The 24,376-nt window shown below is 39.5% G+C and overlaps 2 protein-coding genes across 10 annotated transcripts in view; one reads left to right on the top strand and one right to left on the bottom strand.

Annotated features, from left to right (window-relative positions):
• Positions 1–381: 381 nt before the first annotated feature.
• On the bottom strand, positions 382–17,792 carry LOC129170852 (TOM1-like protein 2). Of its 8 annotated transcripts, none has more exons than XM_054758937.1 (16): positions 17,684–17,792; positions 15,717–15,801; positions 13,088–13,166; positions 12,866–13,015; positions 11,437–11,571; positions 11,208–11,354; positions 11,011–11,127; positions 10,483–10,616; positions 10,355–10,397; positions 9,671–9,842; positions 8,168–8,261; positions 7,518–7,593; positions 6,759–6,833; positions 4,226–4,285; positions 2,308–2,344; positions 382–2,214 (listed from the first exon to the last, which is right to left on the bottom strand). In XM_054758937.1, exons 1-16 carry the CDS (start codon positions 17,733–17,735, stop codon positions 2,075–2,077), a joined length of 1,596 nt encoding a protein of 531 aa, XP_054614912.1. In that variant the 5' UTR covers positions 17,736–17,792; the 3' UTR covers positions 382–2,074. The 8 variants fall into 8 exon arrangements, 5 of the variants coding, with proteins under 5 accessions (XP_054614912.1, XP_054614916.1, XP_054614913.1 ...); XM_054758941.1 differs by having other exon boundaries at positions 17,700–17,761; XM_054758938.1 differs by lacking the exon at positions 4,226–4,285.
• Positions 17,793–18,067: 275 nt separating this feature from the next.
• The window catches only part of drc3 (dynein regulatory complex subunit 3), a 6,742-nt gene continuing 433 nt past the window's right edge, over positions 18,068–24,376 (top strand). Inside the window, exons 1-13 of one of the 2 annotated variants that reach the window (XM_054758944.1) lie at positions 18,068–18,118; positions 18,418–18,520; positions 18,590–18,706; positions 18,771–18,937; positions 19,008–19,163; positions 19,229–19,348; positions 21,303–21,417; positions 21,559–21,731; positions 23,198–23,329; positions 23,410–23,482; positions 23,648–23,769; positions 23,882–24,013; positions 24,341–24,376. The exon at positions 24,341–24,376 is cut by the window's right edge and continues 433 nt beyond it. In XM_054758944.1, the coding sequence (XP_054614919.1) occupies positions 18,667–18,706; positions 18,771–18,937; positions 19,008–19,163; positions 19,229–19,348; positions 21,303–21,417; positions 21,559–21,731; positions 23,198–23,329; positions 23,410–23,482; positions 23,648–23,769; positions 23,882–24,013; positions 24,341–24,376 (1,266 nt within the window). In that variant the 5' untranslated portion in view covers positions 18,068–18,118; positions 18,418–18,520; positions 18,590–18,666. Of the gene's footprint in view, positions 18,119–18,313; positions 18,521–18,589; positions 18,707–18,770; positions 18,938–19,007; positions 19,164–19,228; positions 19,349–21,302; positions 21,418–21,558; positions 21,732–23,197; positions 23,330–23,409; positions 23,483–23,647; positions 23,770–23,881; positions 24,014–24,340 lie in introns of both variants that reach the window. The other variant, XM_054758943.1, reaches the window with a different exon arrangement.

Below are 24,376 nucleotides of genomic sequence, written 5' to 3'. Positions count from 1 at the left end.
CTTATAAAAAATACTACTATTAAGTATAACATTAAGCATATGATGCGTTTTTCCGGATTCATGACAGTGGTTGGATAACGTAAACAGAAGATAAGGCTTTTGAGTAAATAAACTATATAAAACCTTAAAGTGTGGCATACACACACAAAAGCGCAGCTCTAACGAGGCATGCTGGGGAAATAGGTCACTGACCTAGAGTAACACTGAGAAGTGTTTTCAAAGCCTTGTAGTAAAAATCTCCCATTGTGATGATGAAATATGAGCATCATGGTGTTTGTGGAACTATGCCAGCAATCCATTATGGAGTAAAAATAACCTGCAGACCAAAGCTATGCAATATGTATGCTCTTGTAGAATAGAATTGTTTGGAAAATAAACACAAAAAACGTTTTGAGGTAGAGGTCTTACATTGCTAGTGTTTTATTTGGGCAGTTACATATTGTACGCGCATAATGTCACACAGAGACCTGACAATCAGCAATGGCAGCCAACAGACACATCCACAAACTGAAAACCAACATCGACAGTTTGCTATGTTCTGCTTTGTCTGTTGTGAAACATACTTAGTGACAGAACCTGATGAGGGTTTGTTTTTTTTGTTGTTTTTTTTGAAGACTCCATGCTGCAATCAACACGTAACTGTTAAAAGGTCCAGAAATACATTAAGACAACATGAAGTGCCATTTAGTTTTTAAGCCTGTATAGTAACATGATTGTTAATATTATACGTTGTTCTCAAGTTCAACAAGTACAAAACAAAGTAAAAGCTGGATGAAAACTAATCAGTTAAATACATCTACTGATACTGATTAGGTAGGCAGGTTATTTTCCCACGTTTTGGTCTCATGCTGCAAAAATTAGAAACATATATTTGAAGTGCAGAGCAAAATAAGACCAAATCAGAAAGAGTCAAAAGGGCTGGTATTAAGACAGGATTGATTTTTGGGGACCCTCGGAATACCAAAGACATTCTTTATCGTCTTGATCTGCTTTGTTTGAAATCAGTCATCATCACAAACACCAAATGACAAGTAACAAATATTTTTTCTCAAAAACAGGGGAACACATAATACACATCTCCCTTCTTTCACGATATTACAATTAACTCTAAGTACAGAATGACACATTTCTGTAGTTTGAGGTATATAGATGACATAATATAGCGAGGATCCAATAATAGCATATTGTTGTATATGTATTGTATTTTATATATGTTGATTATTGGTTTCAAATACATCTGAAATTTCCTGTCATTTCTGTTCTATTCTAGTCTAGTCTAGAATTTTAAAAAAGTTATGTGCAAAATAAAGTTATTCTAAAGAATATTTCCCTTTCCCTAGAAAAATAGTAAGCATCTTGTAAACACAAAACACTTTTTTTTTTTTTTTTTGCTTCAAAGTGCACAGGAATTGACGCACTGCAAGTTATTAAGCTATATTTTTGAAGGATTGCCCAAATTCTTGTTGGGAATGACAAAATGTTTGTTTGGAATAGTTCTAGATGTTAAATGCAACTCTTCTAAACACATCTAACAGTATTATATTCCCTTTGGTTATAGGTTTGCTGGCAAACACAGCTTTTTAAGACGCTGCTCATATTTGGATTACTTCTCTCTCTCGTCAAACTCCAAGCCTAGTTCGGTATTAAAAGCATTACAAGACATTGAATATAATAATACTGAAAATAATTATGGGGGAAATAATGGAAATGCACGACCATAAGCACAGCACTTGTGCATAGTACAGACCATTTAACCATTAAAAGGATGAATGCATACATTAGTAATTCGCCCATGATATTGTCAGCGATGCTGCAGTTTACATCAACAAATCATGTCTCGCAAGTTGGGCCATCAATCTTTTGGTGGAGCACAACAAATGAGATGTAAGGCATCACTACATCCCACATTAACAGATCAATACATCCACGAATGGTATTATCTTATAACCCGCGGACCTCTGTTTAGTTGATAAAATAGGACTGGAGGACCATTCTTAGGAAGAATCATTCAAGATGAGGGTCGTCAGACAACCCCCCCCCCCCAAAGAGAGTGAATGAGATACTCGAGACGAGTCTACAAGGCAAAGAGGGCATCTTCCGTTTGTTCGGCCTTCTTCTGAGATCCAACAGGGGTGGGGGCAGGATGAGCCGGGCTAGCCATGGGAGGTGATGTGTCTGCCACCTTCGCTCGCTCCTCCAGGAACTTGTCAAACTCTGAAAGAAACATGTAGGCATGCCACAGTGAGGAATCATGCATTAAATATTAGACGGGAGCAAATGAATATAAAGCAAAATGACTTCAGGTACCTTCACTGGTTACGCCTTCATCTGCAGTATCACCTTTCTAGGAACGAAAAAAGTCATTATTGAGGGCCTTGTTAAATGAACCATACCGTATTTTCTCAAATGAACGCCTCCTTTTTTCTGTTAATTCATTCGGACTCATTTGTGGAATGTATTTCATGATACTGGTAAATAATCACCACATACTGGTCTTATAGGGTAACTGGAATACATATTATATAACACTGCGAATAGCAATATTATAATTAAAAACATGTGAATTTATTTTATTTATATAACAATCGTTTCTGGAAAAACATAATAAATTATATGAACTATTATAAGAATTATATTGGCTTTTTTGACGATATCCGATATCCCAATATTGTCCAACTCTCAATTTCCATTTCAACTGATACTGCTACTTTTTTTCCCCCCAAGCAGCTCTGTTTGTTCTCCCACTATTTTCATCTTTTAAGTAATTTATTCTATCGTATGGATTTTTTACGTGACATGAGAGCAAGGTCCCGCATCGGTGCGATCCCAGTTTACCCATTGAGGAAACAAGCCGTATCGAGGCAGCCGAACCGGGACTAAGATGAAAGCCAAGCAGCTAGCAAGGAAGTGAAGATTCAAGCCTTCGGTACCTTCTATTATCATGGGAAACGTGAATTCACTACCGAACAACATCAACGAGCTGGCTGCGATGACAAAAAACGTCAAGACCTTCAGAGAGTGCAGCTTATCGTGTGCTTCACTGAAACATGGCTAACAGCTAGCGTCCCAGATGCTAACGTGGAGCTAGTGGACTTCAACACAGTCAGAGCAGACAAGAGCCTGTGGAAAGCGCAAAGGAGGTGGGCTTACACTGTATGTGAACAAACGTTGGTGTCATCCTGGGCACGTGAACATTAACATGTCCATCTATATAGCATTTTTTTAAAAATCGGTTTTCAATGTAAGGAAAAAACCTGATACAGATATCTACTGATACTACGTTTTTATGCCAATTTGGGCTGATAATGTCGGTGGGACGATATTATCGGACATCCCTAATAAAAATATAACAAAAATGCATTGTACAAATAGGTCATCCCTCTAATAAATGCCTTATCTCAAATAAACACCATGGTACCCTCTGCAGTTGAGTAAATACATGCGCCCAGACAGTATTTGAAGAAATACAGTATGCTTACTTACTTTGTTGATGGCAATTATTTTTTGTAAAAAGAAAAATATGTAATATTTTATAAACAATTATATTACATATCTCAATTATTAAATAAAAATGCCTGTCTCTCGCTGCAGTTGAGTAAACAAACAACCCAGAGCTACTATTTGAGGAAGCAAATACAGTATATGCATGATGTAGCATCATCATAGCACCAGAAAAATAGTAACAAACTCATTAAAGGTTGCTGAAGAAGAATCTGTCAATAAAGAACTGAATCCACATGGACTTTCTCTTCAGCCCACTGACACAAATCCAGCATGCATAAAGCCCACGTGAGCTTTTATCAACATCATGAGAAGTAAATTAGAGAATAAACACTGAGCAGACTCTTCATTAGGTACACCTACAATGTCATCTAATGAGATCCATGGTATTCATATTTTGGTTACACTATTTAGCTACATAAGAGGGACAAAATTAGAATCACAGTCAAGAATGGAATGACATTGTCTGGCATCGTTGATACATCCCACATGACATTACACATGTGTACCTAATATAGAGTCCAGTAAGTCAAGCCTTACGTTCATCTGTTATGTCAGTCATTGGTGGAAATAAAGTGAGAGATGAGTGGGAACAAAAAGGTTGATGTGAAGTTAGATGAAAACAATGTTTTGTGAGATTTATGAATGGATGGAGGAGGAAAAAAAGTGAGGGACAGAAGAAAACAAAACACAAAGATTTAAATCAAGGTAAATCAAGTCTCACCACGTCAGCACAGAGCCACTCCTCTATGTCATCCATGACAGAGGACTGCGATACAGGGATCTACGGAGCAAAGCCATGACAAACCACGGAGCCCAGCCCACAAAAGCCACACACACACAACACAACAGACAATCACATCATCACACAATGAAAGCAAATCATCACAACACACTTACAAATAAAAAGAAGAGGAATCATAGCTCAGAGAGGACAAAAACAAATCAAAAGACACCAAACACAACAAGCTACCCCAAGAAGCGGAGTTCCCATGTTGTTTTGTCAATAGCTCCGTGCTAACACCGCCTAGAACAGCTGCCCGCTAATGTTAATTATTCCACATCATTAGGGAATTAGCATCACTTCAACCTGATTAAGAGATGGATTGGATGAGAACAGCTGTGACAAGACACCTGAAGCACACAAACACAGGATTGTGATGGTTAAGTGACAATGAGGATGTCGTGTGTGTGTGTGTGCGCGTGCGTGCGTGCGCGGCATAAAAGCTTTTTAGTTTCTACATCACCCTGAAAGAAACAACTATATTGTAAATTCAACCAAAAAGAAGAAGAATGTGAGAAGAGACAAAGAATATACATCGTAGGTTGTGTGAAATAAGTGGAACTATATTCCAGCGTCACTTGTTATCAAAGTTAAGACATTGATTTTCTCCTGTTAATTGATGTTAAAAGACCTTATCCATGTAGAGGTGGTATTTGTAGTCTTGATTTAGTTCAGGGCTATTCAACTGGCAGCTCGCGGGCCATGAATGACAATCAGAGCGACCAGTGAGTTTGGGTCAAAACTTGCAAGCGACTAACATGTTTGCAGCAGATTCCTAAAAATACCTGAGCACTATCACATAAAGCAGTGGTCCACAACCTTTTTGGACCCACGGCCCGGCTCGTGTTCCTACAAATCTCCGCGGACCGGGGGGTGGTGGTCGTATAGCGATGTAATTTATCTCATTTAGAATGTATTGTGTAAAACTAAGATAGGAACAATATCAAATTAAAAGCACAAAGTGAATACAGACCCGCCATCCACCACTATAAGCTTGGAGTTTGTTTTTCAGAGAGAAGATTATAGCGCCGCTGCTTGATGTGTGTGCTAACAGGCAGAGTGCTAGCATGAATTAACTTGAAGCTGTGCACACAGCAAATATACACATTCGCACTCAATAAGGTCATCAAACTTTACCTTTATGCATTCCTACAGAGTATCAGCATTTGGGAGCAAATGTGAGGTGAAAAAACCCCCGATAAAAATACAGCATAATTGACAATCTGTGCAGAGTGGGAGAAGGCTAGTGCACGTACAATGGTGCGTTCAAGGACTCGCAAACAAAGTGGGACATTCGCAACAAACAACATAAACATGAAAAAAACTTTAAATAAAATAATGGCTTATATTTCCAAAATTGATATGCATTTACTTAAAATTGTATGTAGTTATTTACAAAAGTATTTTTTTTGTGTGTGTGTATTTTTTTTTTTTATCATTGCGCCTGAAAGGTTTCCTAGGCCCAGTTCGGCCCCGCCCACGGACCAGTACTGGGCCCCGGCCCGGTGGTTGGGGACCCCTGACATAAAGGATCTTTGGATAATAGCATTTTTGCAGTGAGCGCTGAAAATGCACAGAGAGTTTCTGTCATATAGAGGATCTTTGCAAGGGGTGCTTAAAAACATCACATCTTTGACTAGTATTTATGTAGTAAGTGGTTTAAAAACACAAGATCACTGTTATATCGTCGATCCGTCTGATGCAGGATCTTTATTGTGGGGTTTTTCTTGGTTCTGTTTGCAGTAAGTCCTTAAAATAATACACAATACTGTCACAATACAAAGGATCTTTGAATGTTCTTGCAGCAGGTGCTGAAAAACAGCAGCGTACTCTTGTCATACAGGATCTTGGGCTATCATTTTTGCAGTATGTGCTTAAAAACAGAAGACCACTCCTGTGATATAGAGGATCTTTGGGGTAGTGTTTTTCCAGTAGGTCCGTAAAATCCAGGATTTTTGACTGTGAAAATGAGGCCCCCCGAACAATTTAGTTGAATAACCCTGTTTTAGTGTCTTTATGAAACAAGATGGATCAAGATGGACGGGTCGAGTGACGGCCATTTAATCCATTAGGGAGAGGAGGGGTTTAAGGTGTAAGGTGTCAGTAACTGTACAACATCCATGTCCATAAAGTAACAGTGGTGGGCAATATAACTGTCAAAGAACCAATGCTTTGTAGTCATTCAGTAAAAGAAATACTTAAACATGATGCGCTGTCATGTAAAGTAAATCTACATCAACATTCTCCATCTATTGAACAAAAAAAGAAAAGTTGTGTCTTATCATATTACCCATCACTAGAGGCCAACATCTGTTTACAGACAGGAATGTGGGAAAGGGAAGACTAGTTTTTAGGCTAAAATTAACAGCGGTGGATTATAGATGAGGCCAAATGAAGCAGGTGGTAATGGTGGACACAGTGGTGGTGGCGGTGGGGTGGGAGTAGGAGGACACACTAAGGATGGAGTCCTCACCATTCCTTGGGTAATAAGCCAGCTGTCTATGGGCAGCTCCTGATCTGCTGGGTTATCATCCCCTTTTACCCTCAGCTGAATCAACAACAGAAATATACCTTAACTCAAAGAAAAGACGCAGGTATAGCACAGAAGTGATCTTTAAGGAGGGAAATGACAGAAAGGAGTGAGGTTCATTTTGTCAAGATGGAAATGAGGGGAAAAATAGAGGGGGTGAACAAAAGCAACTTTATGATGCATATGGCATCCGACGTTGAAAATAAAGAAGACTGTGTGTGTGCATGTGTGTTTGGAGGCTTTCATATTTCAAAACATAACATGCACGTGCAGCTACACCAAATGGACATAACTATTGGGACACATGGTACTAAAAAACTTCCACTCATCGTGGGAAGCATTTCTACAAGATTTTCAAGTGTCTGTGAAGGTTCCGGGTCAACTTAGGGGTCTTGCCCTATACCTTGATTGATCAGTTAATTAATTTAGAACCTGCGTCCCAAGACCTTTGTCCACATAAAGCGATATGTGTGTTCAAACAGGGAAGCTGGTAATCAAAAATGTGCAGCAAGGTGGTGAATCAAAGTTTAAAATCACTTTTGAACACAAACATCTTTTGATTTTGGAGCAATACACAAAGATGGACATATTTAGTATTTCAGGCCGCAATCACAAGCAAGATGGACTTGAATGCCTCGTGAAGGCTTGTGTAACTGCGCGTGTACCAAGTTTTTCTTAACCAACACTGTCTGGTGCACTCACCCCTCCTGTGTTCTGCTGTCTGACATCCAGAGCCGAGGCCAGACCGCCCAGAGCCTGAGGGTCCTCATACTTGACACTGTGCACAACAACAAACACAGATAAGATAATACAGATACAGCTACTTTGCCTCAGTAGCTAAGCAAACTAAACTGTTTGGTTTATAAATCGACATATTGAAGATTTGAGGCACAGCAACAATGTACTGTAAGAGACACTACGTGTTGATGAGCCAATTTTACTGCATGGAGGAGTCGCTGGCAGTGTCTCAAATGGAAAACTTGCATAAGTATGATATGTATACTATAGCAGTGTTGTTTTGTCCCAAATCGATTACTGTCGTTACGCACTTATTGGAAATAGCTATCACATTTTTTTTCCTTCTCTCCCTTTTAACTGTGAATTGCAACCACCCAAGTTAGTCTCTCCCTTCATGCTACCTAGCCAAGAAGGCAATGATTGAGTGTGGTTAGGGTCCATCCCTGCACACTCACCATTTGGGCGTGTTTCGTGCAACATCCGGGTACTGACAACGCACTTCTCAGAGTGAACGCACTTATGCACTCAATGTGTAAGTATGGAAGTGTGCGAATTAAGACACAGACGCTGTATTACTTACACATCCAACTAACAGCACAAAAATGTAGACATACTTCTTCCGCTGCTCAGCCAGAGAGCTGCTCCTGGTCTGGGCAAACATGTCAAAGTCATCTTGTTTGCGGCTTGGGAGACTGGCAGGGCCCACATCTGCAACAAGGTAGGAAGACAGCAGGAAGTGGAACGACGAAGGATAGAGCCAGTGTGGAGGATGTACAATTAAAGACATACGCTCACAAACAGGAAATGAAACAAAATAATGCAGTAAGTGCAGTAAGTATAATTACATAATTATTAGTGATGTATAATTTTTTTTTCCCCAAGCCGATACCCAAAAAAAAACTTCCTGCTTCTCAAGACCGATACCGATACAGATACCAATAACTGGATAAGTTGGATCTGACAAACAGTACCTGTAGATTTGTCCTTAACACATATCATGACATCATTACTATTAACAAAACATTAAAAACTAATTTAGCAGTGGCTCAGAAGTGCAAACCGTGGCTCCTAGGGGTTTACTAGTCAACAAAACCCTGTATCCTGAACAATGGTAAAAGGCTGGTTATCTAGCGCCATCATTTTCATGAAATCACAGATCGCTTTAGCCCTCGGGTCGTCTCTGACAAACGTTTTCGCACTTTTCAAACGCCACGGCTATTGGTACAAGCCCTGGGCCCCGGGCATTGTAGCGATGCTGGCGTTGCAGTTGGCTGATAATGTTTGATGTGTTCCACGTACTGCTCGATGTTTTTTTTCCCGCATTGTGGAATGTTTGCAGAGCATTTGACAAAATGTCTTCTTCTGAACCAGTGAGAAGTCCCATACGATCAACGCCATGTTTTTTTTTGTTTTTTTTACTATTTTTTAATTTCCTTATCATCCATTAAAAGCAGACCTATTATCTTTGTGTTTTAGCCAAAACAAGATATTCATACATATCAGCTTTGACTTTGGAAAACAGCGATGGGCATTTTTGCCTCTTTTTTGATATGTTGCGGACCCAACCACTAAGTGGGTGTTTGCTTCATATTAATTTGGTTCATCTATGGCCTAACAGATTACTCCATTAATTGGAACAACAAGCTTCAGATTAATCGACCAAGAAAATGATCATGATTGTATTTTTGTTTACATTTATTGTTTTACTGAAGCCATTTGACCAAGATTTTGATTTTTTATTATTTAACATTATTTTAACAGACTATTCAAGCGGCAACCTGGTCTTTGTGCATTTATTTGCTCTGAAGTTCAAATCCTCTATTTCTGAATGAGGCGGAAAATAAATATGTTTTTTTTTTGCAATACGATTCATCGATTAATCAAACAAATAACCGACCGATTAATCGGTTATTAAAAATAATCATTAATTGCAGCCCTAATTGTCATTCAGTCAGAAGAGGACTCTCAGTTGCTGTCAAATGTGTTTCCGGATCCTTCATACTTATACTGCACAATGTGATGAATGGGGATGTAAATGACAGTTTTCCTTATGAGACAAGGTGTTATTTACTATTTGGGTGATATCTACGGTCATCACAAATCATGCATGTTCTTACCAAGGCCAGCCAATGCAGAGGAGAGTGAGGCTGCGGCAGGGTGAGGGGCTGGAGAGGCAGTGGGCCCTGCAGTGCTGTGAGGGGGCGAGCTGGATGTGATTTTGGGTGTGACCACAGCAGGGGAGCCTGGACCCAGGTCTATCAGGTTGTCATCTGTGGCCTCTGTCAACATCTGGAACAAAACATGGGGACAAGTCCGTTTTTCAGAAAATTAGATAATGTATGGATTGAGACAGTGTTATATCAATGGAACGTCTACATTGTTGTCAGGAATGTATAGGACTGGATGCACAGACACAGGAAAAAGAACGCAGGAGGATTGGGAGGAACCTAACAAGCTACTGTGTGTTTTTTTAATGTAGATTTCTCTCTGAACATGGCAGCAAAATTATACTTGCCTCCATCAGCTAGCCACAATACAAACAGACAGAGCACACAGACACATCAACAGAATGCACTCCCACTCCTCTGGCACATTACAAATGTACCCTCCAAAATAGCAGATTGCAAACATGGCCTTGCATTATTTTCTGAATCACACAATAAGGTTGCTGTGAACGGTGGTCTCTAATGCTTCATGGACTTGATTTCACTGTATTTTCACGCAGTAAAGATGTAAATGAAGTACTCTTAAATATGCAAATAAATAACATGAGTGTTTGAGTAGCTGATGACAACACTCACCCCTTTGCTCTGAGCACCTCTTCCCGTCCTGAACCTCTCATACCTGTGAACACAACAAACAGTTGAAAAGAAAATTATAGAAGCCAGCTGACAGTACTGACTACATGACGGGTTCCACTTGACCACACCTCTCGTAGCGGAGGAAAATGTTGTTGAGGTCGTCGTTGACGTGCAGCAGCTCCTCTGTCACTTCCTCGTTAGACACGCGGGAGATCAGTTCGACGACTCGCTGCTGCATAGCTCTGCATGTCCGGTGAAGCTCCTTAATGTGGGGAGATAGAGTGACACTTAGGGGGCCCTGTTTATAATGCCTGTGTGCAAGGCGTATCTAATGCAGTTTCCAGTGAGAAAATATGCACAAAATGTGTTAAAATGTTGAACAAAGTAACCAAAGTTAAAAGATTCAATACGTTTCAAAAGGTTTAAATGCCACCTGCAGCAGTTTTACTTGACTACAACATACTGATTGTTGACTGTGAAGTGAAACGTTTTAATAGTACACTACTCCTCCTAGTGGCTGCGATACATACGACACCATCGACACGTTTTATATAATCGAAATGAACCAAGCACCAGCCACAGTTTTTAAGTCCTGCATTGATTTGATTCCAAATTTGTCACATTGTGTCATGTCATATGTCTATGTTTCATCACACCTGTAGCAGTTCTAGATCGGAGTGATCCTCCTGGCCCGGCACCATCTCTGTGAGCATCTCTGACAAAACTTTAATGTTTCCTCTCACTATGTCCAACTCGCTACGTAACCTGGCGATCTGCAAGCAAAGATGGTGATTGTAAAACAAAAATGGAGGAGTACAACTTTGGACTGAGTAAGGGTGTCACTGTTCATCACCTGCTCAGGGGTTGCGGTGATGGGACCGTGTGGCGAGACGTGAGTGGCAGGAGAGTTTGTGGCAGGTTTAGGAGACGCAGAAGCAGCGGTGCTAGTGGCTGCAGGGGCGAGGTACTTGATCATGGCCGGGTCCACCTCTGGGGTGCCCTGAGTGCATTAAAAAAAAAAAAAAAAAAGACATTGCTCAAATGCCTACAACACATGCATAGTTGCAAACATCAATCTTTACCCGCTGTGGCGTGTGGATGGGAGATAATGCATCCAGATCTGCCATGGGGAACTCGATGCCTTTCCTTTTCAGTTCTTCATAGATGTGGACCACCCCGGTAAGATCAGGACTACTCCTGAATGCATCAGCCCAGGCCTGGCACACAATACAATTTACAGAATAATATTTATTAAAAGCATTTGCAGAAGGTAGTGCTGGTATATTGCCTTGTTAAAACAATTTCGACCACAAGAGGCAGTAACTCTTTCTGAGTTACTAGTGTGAAGTCGCCTCAACAGAACAAGACCACACAATTTGGGGGTATGGTACTAAAACAGCAGCCACTAATTTACAATACCCCAACTTTCCATTGGTTTCTATAGATTTAGAGTGTAAACTGTACAGTTATTTTAATTAAAATAAACACTAAAAGATCAAATGGGAAAATGTGTTTATATTCACTGTTGATTAAACCGTGATGAATCAATTTTTCTCTATTTACATTTTTTTAAATACTTACAACTTTTTATTACATTTTATTTATTTATATTCTTAAATACATAAAAAATATACTTTAGTACTATGTACTTTAGTACCATGTTTTGTGACAGCTACCACAGTTTCACATACTTTTTTTATATAGATATGAATATATAAGGCCGCACGGTGGTCTAGTGGTTAGCACGTTGGCCAATACAGGAACAGCCTGGAGATCGGGAAGACCTGGGGTCGATTCTCCCTTGGGCATTTCTGTGTGGAGTTTGCATGTTCTCCCCGTGCGTGTGTGGGTTTTCTCCGGGTACTCCGGCTTCCTCCCACATTCCCAAAAACATGCGGGTGAGGTTAATTGGCGACTCTAAATTGTCCATAGGTATGACTGTGACTGTGAGTGTGGATGGTTGTTTGTCTATATGTGCCCTGCGATTGGCTGGCAACCAGTCCAGGGTGTACCCCGGCTGTCGCCCAAAGTCAGCTGGGATAGGCTCCAGCATGCCCCCGCGACCCTAATGAGGATGAAGCGGTATAGAAAATGGATGGATGAATATATAAATAAAATGCTATTTTTTTTGTTATTTCATATGAAAATTAATGAATTGTTGTCAACAAGACAAACAATAAACATGAAGGCAAATAAATACATATGACTATATAATTGAAATATAAACAAAAATGTTAATTTACTGATTTTTTAAAATTAATTCAATAATTTAGAAAATATAATCTGAAATAATTATGTTGAACCTTAGGCCATCAAATATATCAATTGTTTATGAAATAAATAAATTGGTCATGAAATAAATAATTGGTTAATTATTGCAGTTCACATTTTTATTATTTAGCAACATTTGATGCCTAGTGATAATTAATTATTTTTTGTACAACCGGAAACAGTATTTGAACCGTGATATAGCGAGGGACGACTGTACACTTGCAGCAAATACTTCAATACCTGTATGAGCGACAGCACTTTGTCCTGCACGATTGTTGGAGGATTCGCCTTGGGCAAGATGATTTTGACCAAAACGCCATCGATAAAATCTCTGTGGGCCACCTGAACGTGAAACCTGTGGCCGCAGTTCTTCACACATGTCTCCACAACCTGCAGAGTCAGAGAAGATGGAAACACATGGATTTGAACTAAACGTAATGAAATTCTAGCGATGTGTCTCACCGTTAGTGCCAGCATGACTTCACGGTAATTCTTGTTGCTACTGAGTCGTTTCTTCAGTGCTCGCATGGCATCTTTTGGTCTGAAGGGAAGGGAAACACACATACACACACGTTAACTTGGATGAACAACACACTGACATAGACTTGCAGTATGTCAAAACAACAGATGAGCATTTGAGATGTGTGACTGCTATGGAGTGAAGCAATCACACCATCTGGTTGTCTTTATTTTCTCCTCAGGCGACACCACCACTGCCCATGCATGAAGAGTCCATCTTGGCTCTCTGCCTGCGATGGCATCGGTGAGCAGACTTTGAACCCCATTCATATTTGCTGCTGCTGCATGGATTTTTTAAATTAATCATCACACATAGTCATTTTCAGTTGCAGAACCACCTGAACTTCATTGACAAACTGGCTGAATATGTAGACGTGTATCTGTATATGTGTGACAGAGGGCCCATTGTTGCTAGCTTAAACAATGAGTGCATGCGTGTGCATATATGTAGGCATGAGGAATGTGAAAAGACGGCAAACAGAAAAAAGCATTGTTAAAAAAAATAAATACAAAAAAAATGAAAAAACAGGAAGCATTTTTAACATTTTCAATGAGGAATTCATCATCCCTCCTGATGTTAACATTTTATCACCATTGACGAATCATATTCCATATTTTGTAACCCAATCAGATGATAAACCAAGCAGAATGATTCTGGTAATGGTTTAATTTATTTCAACATGCATACAAGTTACATTGGAATACATAACATAGTAAAATTCACAGTTCCACATGTCCAAAAGGAGTAGAAAGTAGCAAAGCTTATTTAATCCTACCCCACATCCGTTTTACATCACTTGCAACACATTTGTTCACTTCCTGTATTCCAAATACACTCTCTTCTAGTTGAATACATAAAAAAGTTATGACATAATGCAATAATGTGATAAATAGTAGAAAAATTAGTAGTCAAGTTTCAAATTTAGTCCGATTTCTTGTCACCGTAACTACTTGATTTGACAGTCCTAATAAAGAATATAAAATAGACAAAACAAAACATAGTTTGATAATAGGTGAGTAATGGCAATTTTGGCTTTAATGGTTTTAATAGTGAAAAGTAAAAAAAATGAATAAATAAATCTCAGCCATTTATTAAAAATATTTGTAACTGATTAGTAAAGTCTCAGTTTGTTCCAGCTGAAAAATAAGATAAAACAAAACACAAAATACATAAAAAAAAAATATATATAACTTTGATGGATGCTCGAATCAGGGTTTCGGACACCGATCATCCATGAGTGAGATCGGCCAATACGGATACCGATCACATGGATTAACTGCACATTTTTTCAGTTTATTTATGATGAGTGGTTTTGATCAGGGGCGCCATTAGACAATTCCAAGGGACCCTGGAAAATAAGTAACCTTTTTTTGCCTTTATGTGTGTGAAATAATTTTCTGAGCACTACTTTGTGCTCTATAGCTGGTGTATGTGATTTACTACCTGTGTTGGATTATTAAAGTTCTTATCTTAGCCATCTGAGAAAATGAAATACATTGTTTTTGTTCCCTAACTGTTTCTCAAGTATATTAGTGCGTGTGTGAATGTATACACGAGAGGCATTAAATTAAATTTCTTTGTAGAAATCCGCTTTATGAAAGTAAGTACATTTACTTGTATTCACTTACAGTGCAGCCTTGCCACATCCAATATGGCGGCGACATTGACGTACGGCTCAGCGCTTGATGCAGCGTCTACGTATATGGTTTTGACAAGAGCGCTTTCTGTTTCCCAGCGTGCTTTACTGCACTGTTGTTGTAAATAGCTGCTAAGTTACATGTTTACATCTCACATAGTTGTTGGTTATTCTGCATTATTCGTTGGTGGTGTCTTGTCTGTTGTTATCTACCTATTACGTTGCTATGTGATGGGGTTTTTTTAAGCTCTTTCTTTAAAAACACTGTGAGTAAGACTGGTACGCGGAATGTTGAGTTGCAATTTTGATGTTACTCTGCTTGCTCAATATAGAGTTACTTCATCCTCACAGACTTGTGATCAGCACACTATTAAGTACATGATGCAGCAAGTCCGGCTAAAAGCTCTGTGTCGGCTTTCATTGTAGGGAAAAAAGCAATACCGTTGTTGGCCGACATCACACTTTTATGCCAGTATCGGCCTGAAAATTATCTGTGGCCGATATTATCGGACATCACTAGATTTTATGTCTACTTTTAGTAAATGTGATTAAGATGAGGGACTACATATTGACAGAAATGTCTATTAATACACACTGTCCATGTAAATAAATAAATATGATTATATGATACATAATATAGACATTGCAAAGTGCTGCTCTTTTGCTTTCTGACCTGACTTATAATAAATATAGGTCTTGTCTTATACACACAGGATCTACTCATAATAATCATTGGATTTGGTGTCACCTATTGCAAACAAAAGGCTTTCTGTGCTTGGCTGTGTACTCTTTGCTTGAGTCAGCCAGTAAAACAAAGAGAGCTCCATAACAAACTGACGCAGGCTCAAGCAGAATTCCTTTCACGAATCAATACCACATTTTAGTGAGCTGTAACTCTGCACTGGTTTACAGCAATAAGGTGCTCAAGTGCTCACCCCTCGTCTGTCTCATTGATGATGTCGCAGATTTCCATGTTGAGGGCCCAGTCTTCATTCTGTAGGCCTCCGTCGGTGGCCCTCTCTGGAGAAAGAAACAAAAAATACATTCTTTACTGTAAGTGAATTCGTGTTTCCCTCAATGAACCGCAGCTCTCTGGCACTCAAGCAGCCCCAGACCATGACACGACCATCACCATGCTGGACAGGAGACAAGACACAAATACCTTGCTTCTCACTTGTGTTGCCAGCTAATTATACAATAACGACTGTGTGTTGAGTTTGTTCCAGTGGACAGTAAAAATATATATATGTATATATATATATATATATATATAAACATATATATATACACACTGACTACTCTAAGGTATCTTCAAATGTATTTTTTATAGCGTTGTCCTTGAGAAGATATACTGTACTGTAACAAAAATGCTTGTTGAAATGTGCATGGTGAATTGAATGGTCTCTACGCAACAAATCCAGCGCTGGGTCTAATTGATGCTGAATTGGAGCCAACAACACCATAGACTTAAACCATCATATGGGTCAAGCGAGAGTAAACTGTTGGGTAAGCAAATCAGCATGGGGCAGTCGACTTTAATGTGGATGAGTGCAAGAAAAAAAGTGTGCTTAGATGGTGGATTAAATGAGTTTGGACAAGAGGAAACAGTCCAGGCTTAGATGACGGGAAAAAGCCTGTCTACTCCTCATACAAACCGAACATGAGTTGAAGCTTTGTGTTCGACTATACTGGATGTGGTAACCCATGTAATCTCATAAAGTGGATTGTCAGGTAGAGGGCACAGCATTGGGCCATAAAGGAAATGTGTCTCCATGTGAGACAGACAATCAGATGACCCACAGCATTCACTCATAGAGAGTGTTGTGTCCCACCACCGGTGCTGGGAAGAAGCGAGACCCCACCAGTGGAGTCAGATGATTAGGAGGCTTAACAGTGGCAGGCGGTACCATGCAGTGCCAACTAGGCTCCCATTGCCAACTCCACATGAACATTTAGTCACCATTACTACTCTTGTCTTTGCTTGCTGTCAAACTTGCAACTTGGCCTTAAGTCAAGCACCTTTTGGCTACCAAAACTCAACATGGGATTAAGAAGATTAAATGGTTGGAGTGGTAAACTTTTCCAATGTTGATTAAGAATCAGCAAAAACAAACTTTATGCAAACAACAACAAACCCTAGAATGTATTATGATTTAACGTCTCACTATAATGGCACAGACTACAACTGTTGAAATTGCTTTTATCTGTCACTGTTGTTTTTTATCTTTATGATGATCAACTATGGATGAGCATAAAAATCCGATTGGTCATTGTTTGAAAATTAAGCCACTATGAAATACATTCGTGATTAATTGCATTTGAAGCAAATGAGAGCAAATGGAGTGCACGACTTGGCTGCAGCCAGCACAGGCGCTGTGGATTCAGTCTCTACTAGTTTGTGGTCTGAAGAAGAAGAATATGATGTCAACTATGGGAAATAAAAGTGTGAAAATGAACACACAGAGAGGAAATGGTTATTGGACACAACTCCCATGATGATACAGTGCAGTTCTAAAACTAAAATAACTAAAATAATATCTTGCATTGGATCTTATTAGCTGGTGCCGTCATAATAATATGGTGGCTTATGGGTGTATATGGACTTTAAGCTAACTTTTTAAAACTGTAATTCCCTTTTCATTTAACGCCATAAAATAAACACGTGGGGGTGTTAGTGTCAACATATACTAGGTTTAGCTGATTAATTTACTAACAAACCAATAACGTCAAGCCTTAAGTAGATAAAAATGTTAGCTAGAAGCTCATTCCTATGAGATGACGTTTGCAGCAAGAAGCTAGCCATTTCTACTGTAGTTAGTCGTCACCAATATGTTCTCCCACGTATATATTGAATCGCGAACGTCACCGCATAGCAAATAAATGCCTTTAAAGGCTGACGTACCTATGCATTGACCCACCGGAGTACTGTACGGATTCCCCAGTAAGAACTCCATCTTGGCAACAAACAATCTGCTTGAGGATGACAGGCGGAGGCCCACGGGGTGTACACTTAAGCCCCGCCCTTAGAGCAATCCCATTGGAAAACACACATCCCCACCTTCAATATGTATGGCTAAAAAGAATGTCAGTCATGTTCAGTGTCCCAAGCAGTCCGGGCGAATTTTGGCGACATAAATTAGAATTGAAATTTATTTTTAAAACGACTTACGAATGTCATATTAAATAAAAAATGACATTATAAATGCTATTGAAGGCATTTTACATTTGAAGTGTGATACTGAAATGTACCCTACATTGACGTCGACGCTTTTAATTTACGAGTGTACTTGAACGCAGCCGGCAGTTGCTATGTGACATCGTGTAAACAAAAGGAAGGGTGAGGCGCTTTAGTTTACATTTTTCAAAAACACTTTTGTAACTCGGTAGCTATATCTTGTGTTCACGACAATATTGTCTAATTGCATGGAAATAAACCTTTATATGCTATATTTTAGCTAAATGATAAAAGGGCTTTTTTTCGGTGGCATGAGCTAGGTCGTCAGTTTGATCATTCCAATCTTTTCAAAAACAGGTTGTGAAAAAAGTGCAATCATGTGCGCGAGCAAAGAACCCCCTAAGATGAGCTGCTATCATGGGGTATCTAAACCAATTTATATTGACGAGGAGCTTCTGCAGGTGGCAGTTCTGGAGCAAGGTCTTCAAGAGCCAGCTCAACGTATTATCGAAGCAGAGGGAATCCAATTTAATGAGGCCCGCAGGTTGAGTCTGGAATACAGAAGTGAGTACAAAACATACGATGTGGTTAATATGGATTAAGATAGTTTATAGTTATATTTTTCTTTCCAAGACATCCAGAAGATTGACCACCTATGGGAGTTCACGTCGTTAACCAAGCTCAATTTGAACAACAATTTCATCCAGAAGATGGAGGGATTGGACCATCTCGTCAATCTAAAATGGCTCAGTAAGATTACATTTGCGTACAAACATCAAATAAACTTCCAAGTAACAACAATTCTGCTTCCTAGATCTGTCCTTTAACAACATAGAGAAAATAGAGGGTCTAGAGGGTCTTCAGAAGCTGGAAGTACTAAAGTTGTCCAATAACAGGATTTCGTTGATTGAAAACATGGACAGCCTGGTGGAGCTCACTATTTTATGCCTTGCAAACAACCTCCTGCAACACCTCGACAATGTAACGTAAACAGCCACACTGCAAAACAACTTATTTTGACACTTTTTGCTAACTCAGCATTTTGTTGAAGGTGGTTTATCTCAGGCAGTTCAAGAAACTCTTCACCCTCAATATCTATGGAAATCCCATCCCCGAGGAGAACTCAGAGGATAAATACCTGCTTTTCATTGCTGCTTACTTTCAACAGCTGAAGTTCCTGAACAACATTTTCCTCAATGAGGATATAGTAAGTTTAACAAGTGCATACGTTTCAGAACTTTACATTTAATAGCGACTGTTTCGGATGTGCAGAGAACTAGGGCATCCATTAAGTACAACCTTGACATTGAGAAGATGAACCAGGGGGAGTTACAGCGGCAGCAAGCTGCTGAGGAACAGCGGAGACAGGAAGCTGAACTACAACTGCACGAGGTACAGTCAGTCACTTAAAGGTTACATATTATAAGTGTGGCGCCAAGAAGCGCTATTGTACACTTTATCCACTTTTTACATATACTGTACACTGTAACTCTGCACTTGTTCAACATAATAGATGACTTATATATGTTATTCCCAACAACTGTGCCACAACATATTAGTATGCCATGCAGTGGCGGGCAGTGCATTTGGTACCTGGCCTTCATTGGGGAAGTAACCAGCCAGAATGATAAAAAATGATGATTAAAAGCTGCCCTGCCAGAGTCTCGAACCACAGTTGCCCTTGGTACACACCGGTAACATCACCATTGCATTATGCTGGCAAATACAATGTAGTGGAACTCCAGGTGTCTGCCAGATCCCCACAATGGCTACATTGCTTTGCTAATAATTAGAGGTGTCACAAGATCTCGCGAGATTAAAACGTGACAAGATTTTTTATTCAGAAAAAAAACGTGTGGGCACCAGACCTGGGACAATAATAAATACAAATATAATAAATCAAGCACACAATGACTAAAAATGACCTTGATCATTTTGCCAGGATGTTTGTTTTCCTTGTCTCCTGCCTCCACGAGCGGAGTGAGCCCTTTTCAGTCATACAGTCTCTTTGTCTCGGTGGGTGGAGGCGGGGCCGGTTGCATACACACACAGTGCACGAAGTGTAACATAATAGAAATTAAATTAGTGGATTGCAGTCTATTGTCACATATTTTTTATATTTTTTCATTGTACTTTTCTTAAAAGTAAAGTTAAAAGCTTGTCTCGTCTCTTTCTCGGAGACCCAATCTCGGAGTGTCTCATGACACCCCTACTAATAAGGCAAGTCCTCTTATCTTCGAATACATAGTCACCGATACGTCTATCATTACTGCTTGTAGTAATGTAGGCTTTCATGAAAGTGCCACTGTTTCACTTTTTAGCTAATTCGGAGATGGTGTCACCATTTATTGAGAACCTATGAGGTTCGCAAGGGTACATGGAGAAAAAAATTGAAAAAAACCATTCCCTGATGATATTATCCATCTATAAGTGAGACAGATTTTCAGCCGAGGGGATACGCTAGATAAGCTCACTTTTTGAGGCGAGAACCAGGAATAGAATGAATGACGAAACATTAATAATTAGGCCAATGTTAACATATGTAAATGTCACAGGACTCCCTGCTTGAGTACTCAGCCCGTCATTCTTCTTATATTACAATATGTGCTGGAGAAATAAACACTTGGAGGCATCAATCAACTGGAATAAAACACTTGTTTTATTTTAAAAAGGAAAAAAATGAAAAAGGTCGTCACAAAACACGTCACACACAAAACACTGCCAACTAGTGGTCACAATGAGATACAGCATTTTAAAAATAGTTCATGAAAATATGAAAAACAAAAGTTGTTGCTCCAATTTTTTTTAATGGATAAGTTTTAATATATCAAAGTTGTGCGATGTTGAGTGTTGATACATGAAAAAAATAAGGTATAGTTAGTATAATAATCAGTGTTAACTTGCGCATTCACATGCTGCATGCTGGCATGCCAGCGCTCCTCCCTTGCTCTATTGGCGGCGACAGTGTTGCTTTTAGCAGTCATAATATTTTGGGAACTCCTCATTACGCTCCATAACAATTGCTTGCTCATTTCTTGCAAAATACACCAGCCAGGATGGCTACATTTTTGAGTGGAAGCAGAATAATATGACGACAAACGCCCCCTTTCATGTGAACGTGATTTACACATACACACACACCGCTTGTTTGGGGCGGGTAGATCTTGTGCAGGTTCACAGCCGAGACCAGAGATCTTGGGCTCAAAAAGGTTGGTGACCACTGTCCTAAACAGGGACACGTTACTATCATTAAAAAAATCAATTTTGTATACCTTTTAAAGATTTTTGCATGGAATTCCATCTTCGCCCATGTCTTCATGTTTGTTTCCATGCTGTATCATTTCAGGATGCCTTTGTGGAACAGATGAACGGCTCTCATCTGTATAACAACATATTCCAGAATGATACAGAGGCAGACAAGCTACACTGCCTCCCGGGGGTAGATGAGTTACTTGAGGAATATCCTTTGTAGTCATAAATGAACATACAATATCATATTGAAACAGTATTGTTTGCCGTGGGTTATAAATCAGTGCACATATTATTTCTCATACTGTATTGCAGATAGTGTGTTGGAATTTCCTTGACTAGCCTATTTACATTTGAGAAGCATATCGTGGATCTGTGCAACCAGTTATTTGAGATCGGCTTGGCCGAGCACAGGCGACGAAAGGCCGAGATAGACTTATTCTTCAGGCGACATAAGATTGACGTGACGGAGAGCCAACGCAAAGCATCCAGACTGTTGGCTGATTTTGAGAAGCAACAGAAGCAGGTGAGATGCCACAGCATCAGGAACACCTGCACAATCATGCAAGAACTGCATCAGAAATATTTCCTTTGTAAAGATAATAATACAATACTCAGTTTTGACATAGATACAGTATACTGTATGTGTACTGATTGTCTTCATTTGTATATTACATTTTATTTTGATATGTTTTTTATTCAATTATAGGTTATATATATTATAGGTATAGGGATAGGTTCCTAAAATAGCCCGCAATAAGTGAAATCCGTGAAGTAGCCAACTTCATTTTTTTTTTTTACAATGATTATATATGTTTTAAAGCTGTAAAACCCCTCACCATACACTTTATATGCTTTTCTCAGACAAGCAATAACATTTTCTCACTTTCTCTCTTGTTTAAACACTCTCAAAAAAGTTCAAACCTTCGTTTGAATTGTAATGATCAACCTACAGGTTGGACACAATAAATTATTAAGTCACTCACATATATTTAGTCCTGTGACTGTGCCTTTTCGTCCTGGCACCATTCCACTGTACTGTAGCAAATTTGTATCCTTGTTAAAACATATTGCTGCAGTCCTCCTCCTCCGAGCTAGCATGAGACAGGAGACACCGAAGGAGATTGATTGACAATGGTGTACAGCCAATCAAAACGCAGGAAAAAATAGGCGGTGCAGACAGACAGCGAGGAAAGAGACACTCAACTTCCCACAACGCAATTCTTCTTAAAGGGCCAGGCTCAGCCTGTCATGGCGTTTATACAATATAATTAAAAAATTAAGTAATATTAAAAAATCTGTGAAACAACGAATTCACGAAAGGTGAACCACAATACAGCGAGGGAACACTAATTAAAATTTGTGTATTTTTGTTCAAGTATATGTTAGATGTTAGCATTATTACCGTAAATTCTGCTGTGCACATGTAACCTGTTCCCTTTTTCTTTTGTTGGACAGCATTAATAATATGTGTGAGTGCGTACGTAACAACGAAACGGCGTGACACACAAAACATCGTCACACAAAATGCCGTAACACAAAACGGCGTAACACGTGTGTACCTGTAGTGCATTTTACGTTCCATTCATCATGGAATGCCACTTATCCTCACTGCTATGCTGGAGCCTATCCCAGCTGACTTCGGGCGAGAGGTGGGGTACACCCTGGACTGGGCGCCAGTTAATCGCAGGACACATATAGACAAACAACCATTCACACTCACATTCATACCTATGGACAATTTAGAGTCGCCAATTAAGCCTTTTTGGAATGTGGGAGGAAGCTGAAATACCCGGAGAAAAACCCCACGGGGGAGAACATGCAAACTCCACACAGATGCCCAACAGGGCTTTGAACCCAGAGCTTTCAGATCTCCTGACTGTGTGGCCAACATGCTACCGTACGGCCCGCATTTTAGGTTCATCCTGAAATTTCACCCGACAGCCAGATATCCCTAACTTTTTGTGTGTAGTGAATGTTCTGTTTTTCTAGAGAATAGAAGAACTGCAAGAGTTATCAGATGAGAAAGAAAGGAAGAGCAAAGTGGATGCCTGCCACAGTGAAATCAAACTTTTGTGTTACAACCTGATGACAGTGGAGTTTCAACTATACAGCCACATGGAGGTAATCTGCATTTTGTACTTACAAAAAAAAAAAGAAGTAAAACTGGCGGTGGAGTGTACTAAGATAGCTACTCCTTCCAGGAAACCATCAAAAAGTTTGACAGCAACATCTCAGAGATGACAGCCAGTTTCAGTGAAACAGCTCAAGGGATATATCCTTTACATGCTTCCAAGTGAAAGAGAGTAAAAGTGTCGTGCATGTCAAAAAGGAGAGTTTCTAAACCACCTTTATCCATTTTCACGCATAGCTCGTCGCAGTTGATGTGAATGACACTGCTACGTTATCAATTTCTAGACCTTTCCTTAACACGTCACACATTTGTCCATTGCCGAGACCTGGAGGACAGCCATCACAAGAATATACAAAAGATTGCTAACACTACTCTGGAGATGGTGGCTAAGGGTGAATCTGAGGACGATTTGCCGGATGATGTTCGAATGGTGCGTTGTATACTTTTCCGTACTGCGTTTTTAAATAAATGAGTAGTGTAAACTTTGAGCATTAGACCGACTAAAACAGGTTACCTTCATCTGAATTTGTCTTTATATGTAGCTGTTCTTGGACAAAAACACAGTGATGGACACACTAGCTGCCAGCCATGATAACCATCTGCAGACAATCAATGACAGAGAGACTCAGTTGGTTACCCGTGCCGAAGTCTGGAAAGTGGCCCTCATTAAAAGGGTAGGAATCCCAAACAACATAAAAATACTGTATAATCTCTAGATGCAGATGTATTCGTTGATGTTTATAAATTTGCTTTGGTAACACTGTACAGTAAGGTGCACAAAATTACAGTAGTTAATGGGGAACGAACCTACCTAACCCTAACAACTACCCATTAGTTACTCATTAGTTCTTCATTAGTTCCTCAGTAACTACTCTACTCATTAGTTCATCATTAGTTCCTCAGTAACTAGTCTAAATCTATGTGCCTTAGTCATTAGTTCTTCAGTAAGTAGTGTATTTTTGTGTACCTTATTGTAAAGTGTGACTTATGCTTTCATGCAGATTGAAGACACAGAACTTACACGCAACCGTATGCGC

This window comes from Dunckerocampus dactyliophorus, chromosome 18, assembly GCF_027744805.1.
Source record: "Dunckerocampus dactyliophorus isolate RoL2022-P2 chromosome 18, RoL_Ddac_1.1, whole genome shotgun sequence".
NCBI lineage: Eukaryota > Metazoa > Chordata > Actinopteri > Syngnathiformes > Syngnathidae > Dunckerocampus > Dunckerocampus dactyliophorus.
This window is presented reverse-complemented; position numbering and strand designations above follow the sequence as displayed.

What these genes read in the sequence shown, in the direction of transcription:
- LOC129170852 (XM_054758937.1), bottom strand. Translation starts at nt 17,735, where the DNA reads ATGGAGTTCTTACTGGGGAATCCGTACAGTACTCCGGTGGGTCAATGC. An exon ending in GAGGTGCTCAGAGCAAAGGG is followed by an intron (nt 9,843 to 10,354) that starts GTGAGTGTTGTC and finishes GTTTTGTTCCAG; the next exon opens with ATGTTGACAGAGGCCACAGA. An exon ending in CTCTGCATTGGCTGGCCTTG is followed by an intron (nt 8,262 to 9,670) that starts GTAAGAACATGC and finishes ACCTTGTTGCAG; the next exon opens with ATGTGGGCCCTGCCAGTCTC.